The 13,491-nt window shown below is 42.6% G+C and overlaps 1 protein-coding gene across 2 annotated transcripts in view; it reads right to left on the bottom strand.

The window, feature by feature from the left end:
* Nucleotides 1–2,474: 2,474 nt before the first annotated feature.
* The window catches only part of PTPRJ (protein tyrosine phosphatase receptor type J), a 169,675-nt gene continuing 158,658 nt past the window's right edge, over nt 2,475–13,491 (bottom strand). For both annotated transcript variants that reach the window (XM_029207065.1, XM_029207066.1), the window contains 4 exons: nt 12,393–12,512; nt 9,573–9,733; nt 8,099–8,234; nt 2,475–6,071 (listed from right to left, as the gene is read on the bottom strand). In XM_029207065.1, coding sequence (XP_029062898.1) covers nt 5,913–6,071; nt 8,099–8,234; nt 9,573–9,733; nt 12,393–12,512 — 576 coding nt within the window. In that variant the 3' untranslated portion in view covers nt 2,475–5,912. The remainder of the gene's footprint in view (nt 6,072–8,098; nt 8,235–9,572; nt 9,734–12,392; nt 12,513–13,491) is intronic.

Raw genomic sequence — 13,491 nt, 5'->3', positions numbered from 1 at the left:
AAAACTGAATCCCTTTGCTGTACACCTGAAACTAACACAACATTGTTAATCAACTATACTCCAATATAAAATAAAAAGTTTGTTTTTTAAAGATGCTTATCAAAAGTAGAAAAGTTCTGTGATTTCCACTCAGTCAGTTTGGGCAGGGGGAGAACTAAAGCTCAGGCCTCCAAGCTTCTGGACCCACACCATCCTTCCTACCACCATATATCTGGAAGCATCTCTTTAAAAGCAAAATATTTTCTATCCTCAATGAGGCAAGTAATCGTGTCTGGAATAATTCCATTGTCGTATGCTCCAGATCTGTGCTTTTTGCCTAATCAGGAAAGTAATTACAGCAAGGGATCTTGGGCAGACCTGGACATACTATGGGAATCCATGCCTGGAAAACTGACCTGATTTCGCCCAGTATTTCAAATAAACAACTCAGGAACGTGCTGGAATTGTCAGTAGTTATTTTGACTTGGCAAGCAGGCCAGCATTTAGCTGTAGTCTCCAGATGGTTGGGACAGGCGAGGAGGATGAGAAATGAGAAAGAAAGGGAAGAGGTGGGGAAAGAGAGAAAGGGATTGAGAGGGTGCGATCAGCAAAAAGGGAAATGAAAGATCTGACAGGACCCCGCGTGCTCTGCCCGATGGCAATGACCACTGAGGACCTAGTGGGACCTGGAGGCCCGGGCAAACGTGTCTCCCGCTGAACGTGCCACAGTGTGGCCTGTTCTGTGCAAGAAAGTATAGCCTTTACTCCCACTAGCCAGTCAAGGGTCTGGTGGTGTCCTTCCTTCCATCCTATTGTGGTCACTCACACTTGTGACCACCGTGCAGTTTCCATGCAAAGAAAATAGAGAAGGCAAAACTGTGTGTATATATGTCTGTGTGTAAGTTTACTTACATACACACACACACGTCTTAAAGGTGAGACGGTTTTAATCAACCAGGCTTACAATCCTAGGGCTCTTCCCTGCCAGGGTCATCAGGCACAACCTCAGCTCACCTCACCTCACCCCTCCCTGCACGCCCTCATCCTGAAGCCCTCACCATCCTCCAACAGGGCACATTCACCCCCTGCCTCCCGCCTTATATCCTCCAACTAAAATCCTGCTTAAGACTTGCCTCACATGCCACCCCCACTTATGCTCCTGGGACCCCAGTCACCTGTTGCTTTATCGCCTCCGGTATTTCGTGGGGTTTGTTGTGCGTTTGCATCACACGTGCCCCTGGCCACTCCCCCTAGACTGTCCACTTCTTACGGGCAGGACTTGCGCTGCGTTCACCCTTTGTGTCCCTGATGGACCCGAGGAGTGGGCACTGCCGCCGTCCAAACAGTAAATAAGTCAGGGGTTGAGTGGAGAGCGTGTTGCGACACTTTCTCCTTGACACGATGTAGCTGCACTGCCTTGTGTGTGAAAACCAGTTGGTGCATCTGGGTGTGAAATGTTATTTTTCTCCTTATTTTCATCATCTAACAAACTAAAGATTTTATTTAGGTATGTTGTTTGTCTGCTTCCTCTTATCAGGATGTAAGTTCCATGAGGGCAGAGATTTCTGTCCATTTTGTTCACAGTAGAACCCTCAGCCACCAAGGTATAGTGGCTGGTGTATAGCAGGTAATCAGTACATCACTGTTGAATGGATTAATTTGTTTCGGGCAAGAGGAATAAGAGAGATCTTAGAATCATCTCCGTCTACTTAGAGTTTGCATCAGGCATAAGGGAGCAAGATGAAAGAAAACGTACCCAAACTGCCACAGTCTCCCAGCAATTCTGAGATTCCCCAAATCCATCAACCAGAAAACCCTCTAAAAATTCTGGAGGCTTGCCTAAGGCATATAAGCCACCCCCAAGTGGGTGTCTGTCCACCTGCAGACCCACGTCCGACCCTCTGTGAGCGCAGGCACCCACACCTTAGCTGCACACTCACTTCCCCCAGGTCTCCACTTCATCACCCTCCATGTGTGTTTTGGGCTGAATTATGTGCCCCCAAAGTTCATATGTTAAAGTCCTAATGCCCAGTGCCTCTGAATGCAACTGTATTTGGAGACAGACTCTTTCAAGAGGTAAGTAAGGTAAAATGAGGTCATTAGAGTGCGCTGTAATCCACTGTGACTGCTGTCCTTATAAGAAGCGATTAGGACACACAGAGGGACGACCATGTGAAGACAAAGGGGGAGATGGTCGTCCACCAGCCAAGGAGAGAGGCCTCGGAGGAAACTAACCCGATGACACCTTGATCTCAGACTTCTAACCTCCAGAACTGCGAGATGATAAATTTCTGTTGTTTAAGCCCCCCGGTCTGTTGTACTTTGTTACAGCAGCCCTGGCAAGCCAAAACGATGTGGGAAAATCCCAAGGGAAATGTGTTTTTGTTAAGGATGCCCCAGCTGAATGCAGGAAACTAAACGGCTCGATAAGTGAAATGATGTGGACATAAAGCAAGGAGGGGGAGAGTCAAACAGAGGCATGATGTGTTGACATTTTTTATATTTGGTATTTATGTCTTTTAAAAAAATTTATTTTCAGGCCATTTTTTTCCTTAAAAAACAAACCAAAGAAAAGCAACCAACAGCAATACTCTGTACAAGTATAACAAACATTAGAAATATGCATCATTCCAAAATTGTTACAAGAAAATTACAGTTTTAGAGTCCACATCAACATATCCTATTCATAGGTGTCCCCAAGGGAAAAAAAACTACAGTATGTTAAATACTCGACTGCTACACATAGTCTGAAAACTCAGAACTTGGACTTTGGAGGCAAATCGACATCAGTCACCAAGACTTGTTTATTAGCTCAGCAAGTGCAATCAAGCATTTCAAAAGAAAACCAGGCTTTTTCATCCCAGATGAAAAGCAAACATGAATTGTCTGCATAGTTGGCCCCAACCCCAGGAGCCTATGACTCGGTGATGCCCAAATCCAGCGGAGTCAATTATGCCAAAATCTAATGGTTGTTACATGGCCACAGGGAACAGACCCAAATGTCACTTCCTACTGGTGCCAATCATCATGGGATTTAACTTTGCAGACAAAATGTCCTTGCTCTTGGGAGAAGATATCAATGGCCCAAATCCCCCAAACTAACTCATCCCATCCTGGCTGGTTTTCTGTATGCAACTGTCAAATACTAAGCAAGGGCGATCACACCATCCCCACGATTCCACTGGACTCCTCAAAGTTTGGTTCATTGTTCACTGTTCCATTGCTCCTGGAAGGGCTGGGGGCAGGAACTCAAAAGCACTTTCTCTTTTCTGGGACCAACCCCCAGCCCGGGTGTCCTTTATATTTACACATTAATCTTCCCTTTTCACTGTGCTATAAATACCCTCACCAGCCCCCCACCCCCACCCTTGGCCCACCGCCAGGTCTCTTCAGGATGCAAAGAAGCATCGTGACCTTCGTGTGACCTGCCCATTTGGAATCCAGGCCTCTCCACCACAAGCCTTCCTCCCAGGATTGGGAATGACGTCTGAGAGTGGCTGCTGCCCATTTCCCAAGATCATCCCAGGCGGGAGGGAGGAAGATTTCTGGGTTTTGCATTTTGACACAATATGTTTATGATTATTGTTGCTTTCATCTTTTAAAGGAATTTTTCGAGTTAAGTCCTTCCCTCCGACTTCCCCACGGCAGCGGCAGTGATGTGGGCAGGGCGTACATCTACATGGGATTTGGTACACTGGCACCCATCACCGTGGTTTCCTGACAAATTGGAGTGGGAAGGGGTGTGACCCACAGAACTGCTACCTGAACAGGGACCACTGAAGAAGTTACGGAACCCTCCAAGATCTGCGTGCAAGGGGCAGCCTTCCAAGTGTGAAGGCTTGGAAGCAATCGCCCAAACCCAGCTTCACTCAACACCCCAGGACAGCACGGCTTCCCTGATGCAGACCTTCAGAGCCGAAGAGGAGGACCCAGCCTGGCCTGGCCTGGCCAGCCCACTCCTCGAAGGGCCTGATACTGAACAAACTGCTTTCTACCAAAGAGAGCAAAGGATTCAGCAAAAAGTGCAATTTCCATTTGGGAAGTAAGGTTCTCTCAAAACACGACATCATTACCACTTCTCCTTTATTCCTTTCAGTACCTCAAAGGGAGAGGGAGACAAAAGACGTGCAGCACCCGACCTCTGAACCGAATCAAGGGCTTTCTGTACATGGTGGTTCCCCCTTCGTGACCCTAAGATACCCAACTGTCCAGTCAGTGATCAAAGTGCCGGTGAGTTAAGGAGCATGGCAGGGTCAGGAGACAGGATCCCACAGATCCACGGTGACCAGGGCACGCCGCTCCCATTTTCAATAGGACACATCGTCCTATGTTTACAGCAGGATTTATGACTGTGGGAAACGGCCACAGGACTCCAGGGACTTGGTCATTCCTTCATAAGACCTTGTACACTTCATTGCCTATTGGAGGAGAAACTCAACACATCTTCAAAATATAACCTGAGCCACAATATAAAATAAAAAGAAACAAATCCTTTCATGTTAATGCCTTGAGAAGTTTACAGATTATGTACCAATAAAATAAATCCACATAGATTCTGAAATTCTCGGTGGATACACATACCTGAAAGCCAAAAACAACAACAAAAATCAATCTACACTTTAAAAAAAATCAAAGTAATTACAGCAGCAGTATAGTGAAAAGAAGTTTTAAAAATAATAATTACATCTTTGATACAAATTTGAACTTTGTACACCTCAGTTCCAAGGAATGACTGTTTTAAGAGTTTAGTATATATATATACAGCAGATACGGGTATGTGTCACTGCAGATACAGACTAAAGCCAGTAGACTCTACGGAAGGAGGGATTCATCTGACACTGTTTTCACACGGAAGTGTTCGCAGATTGCCACGCTTTTAAAAACACACACACATACACGGACACACAGAGACACATAAAATGCCAACCTGAGTAAAACGTTACTAAAAACCTAGAGCATCATGAATCACTAAGTCACATATTGCACCTTTAAATAATCCTTCTTACCACATACAGAAATGAGAAAAAAGATCAAATGGGGACAATAAAAGATTATTGTGTCACTGAAGGGTTCCTCTGCTTCCCCCCGACCTTCCCCCACCCCGAAATTCTCACGGTGATAATTTAGTTTCCACTCTTGCCCAACCAATGGGCAGAAGATGTGGCCATCAGAAGTGTCTTTGGGGAAAAATAGGAGGGGAAAAGGGAAGCAAGAATAGAGCACAAAACAGGGGATGGAGGAAGTTGGGGAGGATCTCCTCTAATCAAATGAGAACAGGAATGTTACTAAGAAGGCTGAACCTCTGATACTAAACTACTGTTTAAATATTCCACATAGTCCAATTATGAGATTCAATACAAAAATAGAGATCTACTGAGTTTTACCTGTGGAAGCATAATTCAGAAAAGGCACATGTTCAAATAGAAAACCCAGGCAGGAGAGGTACCATGTAGCCCTCCCTACATGATAATCATCCACTATTATGTATTTTCCATCAGCTAGATTCCAAGATACAGTAGGTAAAAATAGACCTCTGATACTTAAAATATATTCAACCTAACACAATCCTGGCTTTAGCATGTGAATCATATAAAATAGTCTTTTTAAAAAAGAATGTCTTGTAAAAGAAAAAAAAATCATAGCTCACTTTTCCTGGTGTTCTGTAATTCTTAAGAAGAAAAAAAAAGTGAACTCATCCCACTGATAATCAGAAACATAGTTGATTTGCTCACTACCCATCCACAGCCCCTGACAGCCCCAACTTCTCATTTGTCATGTTTCACATGTGCAGCTTCACACTCTCAAATTAGTTCTAACAAAACGGAACAAAGAATTAGGATACTAGACATATAAAAACATGTCAACATCGGGGCATTTTCCTTTGCTGTGGGTGTGACGGTCTGGTTAACTCCAGAAAGGTTTTCCTTTGGAATTTAGGCAATGTAACCATTTGTCTTTCCGAACGCGGTCACTGGTGCAAGGTTTTCGTAGATTGTCATTGCAGTTGTGTTCTGGTAGATGAGATCTACTTTCGAGTCCTTCTGGGATCTGATAATATCCAAAACACACTGATTGAGGAAAACATACTGGTCCTGTTAGAAAAAGAAAGAGAGAAAACAAATGAGCACAGGTCCTGAAGATGCGCACCCAAGGTTTTTTTCAAACAGATTACCGCCCTCCAACCCCACCCAACCCACAGTGAACACTCCAAGTTCACGTAGGTCAAGGGGTAATAACATAGTGGTGAAACCTGAAACCACTGACAGCAAGGTTCTCATCATTAATGGTTCTCAATGGAAGCGGTGCACTCCCCGCACCTCCCTGCACCAAGGAAAAGTACCAGAATCTTGGGGAAGGGCAAAGAAAGCACGTGGAGGAAATAATGCACTAAAAAGTCCAGCAGGGTTTTCTTGGCTAGGGAGGATGTGGAGAATGAATAAGCTGTGATTCTCAACAGAGGGGGTGGGTTAAAGGGGGATGATCAGGACCGAGTTGGGGGTCCCCATCCTGAAGGGGGTGTAGAGACAGGGGTAATGATCGGGGTAGACCTGAAGGTCCCCATGCTTCAGGCAAGCACATCAGAATCTGCAGGTAGCCATTAAAAAGAGGAAGAAAGGCCCTGGTGGCGCAGTGGTTGAGAGTCTGCCTGCCGATGTAGGGAACGCGGGTTCGTGCCCCGGTCCAGGAAGATCCCACATGCCGCGGAGCAGCTGGGCCCGTGAGCCATGGCCGCTGAGCCTGCGTGTCCGGAGCCTGTGCTCCGCAATGGGAGAGGCTGCAACAGTGAGAGGCCCGCGTACCGCAAGAAAAAAAAAAAAAAGAGGAAGAAAGGGTATATGCTGAAAGATATCCATAATGCTGTTAGAGGAGAAAAACATCACAGGGCAGCATTACCTACAAAATAAGATCCAATTTTTAAAATATGCTCTGTGTGTGTGTGTATGTGTATACATTTTTTTAACAGAGGTACATAAAGAAGCCTGTAGAGATATATGCAAGCTGTAAACACTAGCTACCTCTAGGGAGTGGAATTGGGGAAGAAAAAGTAAAAGAGAAAAATGTCCTCTGTATAATCCTGTACTGTTAAATTTTTTTGATATGAACAAATTTATATTATTTTCAAAATATTTTAAAAAGGGATGAGAACATTTGTAAGCAGGTATAAGATTTCTGTGTTTCTCAAAAGCAGATAAAAGATTGATAACTATGACTCTATATATTAATTACAGCAGAAAATAGGAGATCTCTGTCCCCACCAACGCAGGAGGTGACTTCCGCTCTTCCCACCACAGCCATGCTGCGCCACCCCAAAGCACACAATGCACCCAGGCCTCCAGAACATTCCCTGCTGGACTCAGAAACACAGCACATACTCATAGAGTTCTGAATTGGTCCAGGGTGACGGCCTGATACAAGATTAATATTCTGCTCTATCCTGGCCAGGGAGCATTCATCCCGACAGCTTTGAGGAAGGCTATTTCCCAATACACGTGTTGAGAACATGCCTTGAACACATAGTTTATCAGGAACATTTCAGGGAAAGCCAAACCCAACAGTTTTACATAAATGACACTGTAGATATTAAGCATGCATGTTCCCAATTGGTCACCATCCTCCCGCAGCCATGATGACTGATGTTCTTTAACATTTACAAGGCAGGGTAAGGATATATTGCTGTGTTAAAGCTTAAAGCGGCATTATCCTATTTCGTATCATTAATATTTGATAAGTCCATTTCATTAGCTTATTTTAAGAATGGTCAGACCTTCTTAGAAATCAAGAGTTGAAAAGACCAGTTTTATGAGTTTAAAACCCGGAAGCCAAAGTTCAGAGACTTGCTAAGATTATCTGGTGAGTCAGTGGCAGCAAGGTGAGGAATCCTGATACTGTCTCGGTTTGTAGCTCCATTGCTGCTATCAGGACAACTATGTCGCTGCATCGGGTATCGTGGGGTAGTTCAATCCCACATCACTTTAAGGTCTTGAAAGAAATCCACCTCACAGCCAAGAGCCAGAAAGATCTGGAAGGGTGGGATATTTTAACACAAGTGTGTGACATGATGCCATCTTTTAAACACAGATGGGAAGGCGGAATTGTCAGACACAGACATTGGGCTCACCTCTGTCTGCACCATTAAAGGCCTGTGCATTCGAAGGTCGTACACAATCCCGTACACATCCACAGTGTTCTCGTCCTCTATCTGATAGATAAGACGATCGATGGCAATGAAAGTGCCCGTCCTTCCCACCCCAGCACTGAAAAAAAGGGGAAATGAAATGAGCATGTCAGCATGGGTTATCTCTACTGTAAAACTCCCATTTCCCCATTTATACATATATCTTACTCTCTTCCACTCTCAGGCTTTGAGGGTCAAGCCCAGGACCATTACCAATTGGTTCAATTGAAACCTTTCAAGTCAGACTACTAGCTTAGAACTGGAGCCCAAGTCCTAAAGTGACTTTCATGTCAAATGCCACAAATAAAACACCTTGCTAGAGCATCTTGAATCTCAGTCCCATTGAAGTCGCCACTGTATCCAGGTTGGCAAGTTCCATCAATTTATTCCCCAGAGGGCAACAAAGTCCCTCCCTTCTTCTGTCCTAAAATCAATTCCTTCAGCTTCAAAGCTAACTTCCTATTGTTCTGGAGGAGAGGGTGGCAAACTTTTTCTGTTAAGGGCCAGAGAGTAAATATCGTCAGCTTCGCAGACTTTGCAAATCAACTCTTTCTGCCACTACAGCATAAAAGTAACTATAGACAATATGTAACCAAATGGACATGGCTGTGTTCCAATAACACTGTATTTACAAAAGCAGACAGCCAAATAGACTGTGGTGATGGTTTCACAGAGGTATACTCATCTCCAAACTCCTCACTGTTGTATTCATTACGTTGTATTCATTAATTTACATGCAGTTTTTACATGTGGAAAAAATATTTTTAAATAAATAAAATGAACCAGAGTTATGTGTTTCAACATTGTTAAACAGCAAACCAAAATGCTAAACAAAACAGGTTGCAGAACGATGTATACATTACAAAATCTGGTAAAAGTTTAAAGTATATAAAACCATAGAGTTACGCACATATGTAATAAAATAGAAAAGCACAGAAGGGAATGATACAGATCAACTTTAGGACCACATTCACCTATGTAAGAAGGCGAACGGAATAGGAGACTAGTAAGCAGAGACTTCAATTATATCTGTAATGTATCATTAACAAAAAGAAACATATATGGCACCATGCTGTGCCTGATTAAATTGTTATTATTCTCTATACTTTTGTGAGGTGGAAATATTTCAAAACAAAATATTATAAATAAGAAAGAAATTTAAATATATTATGATTTTTTTTTTAAATACAGGCAGGTGACCACATCTGACCCACAGGCTATAGTTTGCCAACCCCCGTTCTGAAGTCGAAGGCTTAGGGAATAAGCCCTAATTCCTTATTGGTCCCTTATCCAAACCTTTCTTGAATTTGTAAATACCTATTGCATTCCCTCTTAGGGTTTTTTTTTTTTTTTCCAAAAGTGTCCAAATGTATAAGTACGTTTGAAATCTGTCACACATGGACAGCCATCTGCATACCTGCAGTGCACCAGAATCGGTGACTCAGGAGGACTCTGCTTCATGTAGTCACGAACAAGGTACCGGAAGTTGATGAGCAGGTCAGTGGTGTCGGGAACGCCATGGTCAGGCCAGGAGGTGAAATGGAACTGACGCAGAGTGTGACTCTCACTTGTCTGGATCTAAAAGCCAAGAAAAGTTGTAAGATCCAGAGAGAAAGGCAAGCTAGATCAAGCAGTACCTGAAGACTGAACTGCACGGCTCAGCTGAAAGGCAGCTCAGCAGAAGTGGTTATGACCACAAATTAGAATGGTACATTGGTACAACAGCTGATAAAGTGCTTGCGGGGACTTCGACGTACTCATCAAATCCTCATAACATGCCAAGCAGGAGGGTTTATTATCCCCCTTTAAAGAAGGAGGAGAAGGGTTCCAAGAAGTGAAACAACTTCTCTTAACACTCAGCTCAGAGGCAGAAGTCTCTCATCCTTCGATTTTGAGTTCAGAATCTTCCCCTTCCAATCCAGCCTCCTGCCAATAATGTGCTCACATTCTTACACCTACACCTCCTTAGAGATTCATAAACCCCACCCCTTGAGCCCACCTGGAAATGTCACTGACCAAAAATAAATCTGTACAAATACAACTACGATAGTCAGTGCCTTCGGGGCAAGAAGTGCCTCATAATTCACGTCTTACAAAGAATTTAATAAAGTGAGAGGCAACTGGCAAGCGCCAAGTAAATACTTAGAACTGTAGGGGTTTGAGAAAGGGCATCTATTTCGACTTCAGATAGACAATAGAAAGTGAAGCTTATTATAACAGAGTTAGTTATTATGCAGACTGGTTTCCTACATGGACCAAAGCACATACCTTTAATTATCAGAACTCCACCCAGGCTGGGCCATTCCCATTCCTGATTCAACTGCACTCATTATGCCTACACCTGGGCACTGGCCTCACCTGCGTGTACCTACATCTGGACTGCTGGCATTTCCGTCTTCTTTATGACAGCTACCCTTTGAAGCTTTTTTTTGTTGTTAATGTATATACATTATAAAAGCAGTACATTCACATTATTCAAAATGTGGAAGACAGTAAGAAAAAAGGGCAGTGAGGGAGGAGGGTACTGTGAGGTCCCGTCACACAGGAATATAACATTCACAGATTTAATTATAAGTACTCATCCAAAGAAAGAAACCAGCCATGAGAGAAAAGAGGGGAGAAGGAGAGAGCTGAGGGGAAGGTCAGACTTTCAGTATTATCTCCACAGAAGAGCAAAGAGGCTCAGGTTAGAGGTGGCAGGCAAAGGACACTTTCAGCCCTATCAGTTATGTTTCCACTTTTTAAAGGGAAAATATATTCATGCATTTTGTACAATTAAAAATAATATTTTATTAAATGCCATGTGGTATCCTAGATTGGATCCTGAACTGGAAAGGGCTTTAGTGGAAAACTATGAAATTAGAAGAAAGTCTGGAATTTAGTTAATAAAAATAATAATAATAGTAAATTTTTTAATGATGTGGACAATTCTACCCACAATTCTCCTCCACAAGGGCAAACTCCAAGCAGGGAAAGCAATCAAGGATAAGCCAGTCTGTTTAAAATGGGTGAAATCTATAGAAATAAGTATGACATTTTAAGGGATTCTCAGCTATGGTGAACTGCATTATTTATGTGACCCATTCAATACATGATTAACTGCTTTGACGGCATCTCCAGGAGAGGAATTGAAATAATTATTAATGGAGGCCAGAGCCTTTGAGACACAGCAATTAGCAAAGAGTTAATATACTACAACAGTGTAGCATGAATCTTCAAGGATAATTCTCATAAACTGGAAACCAGCCCACCAGCCCCTCATAAATGCAACTCTACTAAATCTACTTCCAGGTTTTTCTTTTATGCACTATTCATAATGTGCATAAAATTTTGTCTCCTAGTATATTTCCCTTAATTACACTCTAACTTCTCCTCATGGTAATTATGCAGTCTCCATAGCCATCATTTCTAATAGCTGAATAATGATACAGTGACTAGATAACCTATAGTTTCATTATCTATACTCCAAAAGCTAGATATTTGCATGGTTTCCAAATTTTCCCCCCATTATAAATAATACTCAGATACATCTTTATGAATAATAAGCCTTCTCCTATATTTCAGATTATTCCTTTAGGGCAGATTCTCAAACTTGGAACCACCAGATCAAAGGGGGACGGAGATTTTTATGCCTTTGATATAAACTGCAGAGGGCTATATTGATTTATGCAGCCATCAAAAGATTTCAATGTTGCTCATGACACTGATTCTATTTTTAAACATCCTTTAAAAAATTAAAAGGGCACATAAACTGACTTCCTAGAATGCCTACATAATTTAACTGCATTTGTTTTCATAACATTTGGGGGGAAGGGAGGCCATGTGTATACGTCCTGGAATCCTATTATTGTAACTGTCATTATAAACTATTCCAACAGCAAATGGCCACTCCTGATGTCATATTTCCAACCAAATAATCCAAAACGGCCTTGATTTGTAACAAAAATTCTATGAGCAGGTCACGTGGAAGTGAAAGGAAAGGAGTACAGATACTGAGCCATGCTCTTAAGAGTCACTTTATTTAAGAACAACTTAGGAAATTCTCTTTAAGAAAGCAAAGCCAAAGGGTTGCCTTAGAGTATATGCAGATATGGATTGTTTTATTCTGTAAAGAAAAAAGCAGAAATATAATTCTGATGCATAAAAAAATTGGTTAATACCAACCTAAAAAGTACCAACCCAAGGTTTATATATGTTAATGTTATATGAGACTTATCCTTCTTGACCTCTTACTTACATTTTGCACTGTGAAGTCTCTGATGGTCCATTCTGGTAGAACAATTTCTGACGTCATTGCGACCGTTATGTCCCCATAGTCCTGAGCCTGCTTGGAGGGCCAGTACTCCTCACATTTGGTCTAGAATAAAATGTGTTTTTATACAAAGACTCAGATCAAACCACCTACCATCACGAAAGCCTCACAAGGAGACCAGATATTGAAAACTAGCATCGCCCGGGGTCTGAATCCATCCCTTAGGTGGGTTCTGTCTGACCCTTGGAATTTTGGGTTTTTTTAAATTTACGATTCCTGCCAGCTTTTTTAAATTTGGGAGTTTTCCCATAAAAATCCAGATTTCTAGCTTCTCTTGAAAAATCAGAAGATCTAGCCAACACTGAGCCCCCATTTCTGCACAAAAACTGAGTCAGAGCTAAGCAGCAGCTGTTCCTTCACAGGGGACACCATGCCCACCCAGCTCCCCAGGCCTACAGCCGCCATTCCACTAACTGCTCCCTGAACTAACCTTCTCTGACTGACCTATAACCCTAAGCAGCAGAAGAAATGAGAACTTTCCCCAATACTTTTAGATACACACTAATTGCAATACAAACATGGACACCAATAAAGAGAATCAGATTAAATCATTTGGGGGTCTTTGATTTTTATAAAGTCAATGGGCAGATGTGAACAGAAATAAAAATCAGGAAACAACTGCTCTCTGAGACTACCTCAATCCCCATTTAGTAACTGACTGAAAACACACACACACATATATACACACACTCTCTCTCTAAACTTTCCAAAGTGTGCTCTCCTGCAATGGTTTCTAACCCTGACTGATATCTGACTCACCTCAGAGGTTTGTTTTGCTTTAAAAACAGATGCCTGCTTCCCACCTCCAGAGATGCTGACTCTGACCCAGGGATCAGTATTTTTTAAAAGATCCCGGCTTCTGGACCACTGCTCCAAGAAAGAACACAGGACTGGGACACACACCGACATGGAGTTTTTGCCCAGGTTGTCTCTTACCCGCTGGATTTATGTTACTACCTTGTGGGCAAGTTCTTAAACTCTAAGCTTCATTTTCCCCATCTATAAAATAATAACACCTCACAGG

Source organism: Monodon monoceros, unplaced genomic scaffold, assembly GCF_005190385.1.
Source record: "Monodon monoceros isolate NGI ecotype Baffin Bay Population unplaced genomic scaffold, NGI_Narwhal_1 Super_Scaffold_7, whole genome shotgun sequence".
NCBI classification, from domain to species: domain Eukaryota; kingdom Metazoa; phylum Chordata; class Mammalia; order Artiodactyla; family Monodontidae; genus Monodon; species Monodon monoceros.
This window is presented reverse-complemented; position numbering and strand designations above follow the sequence as displayed.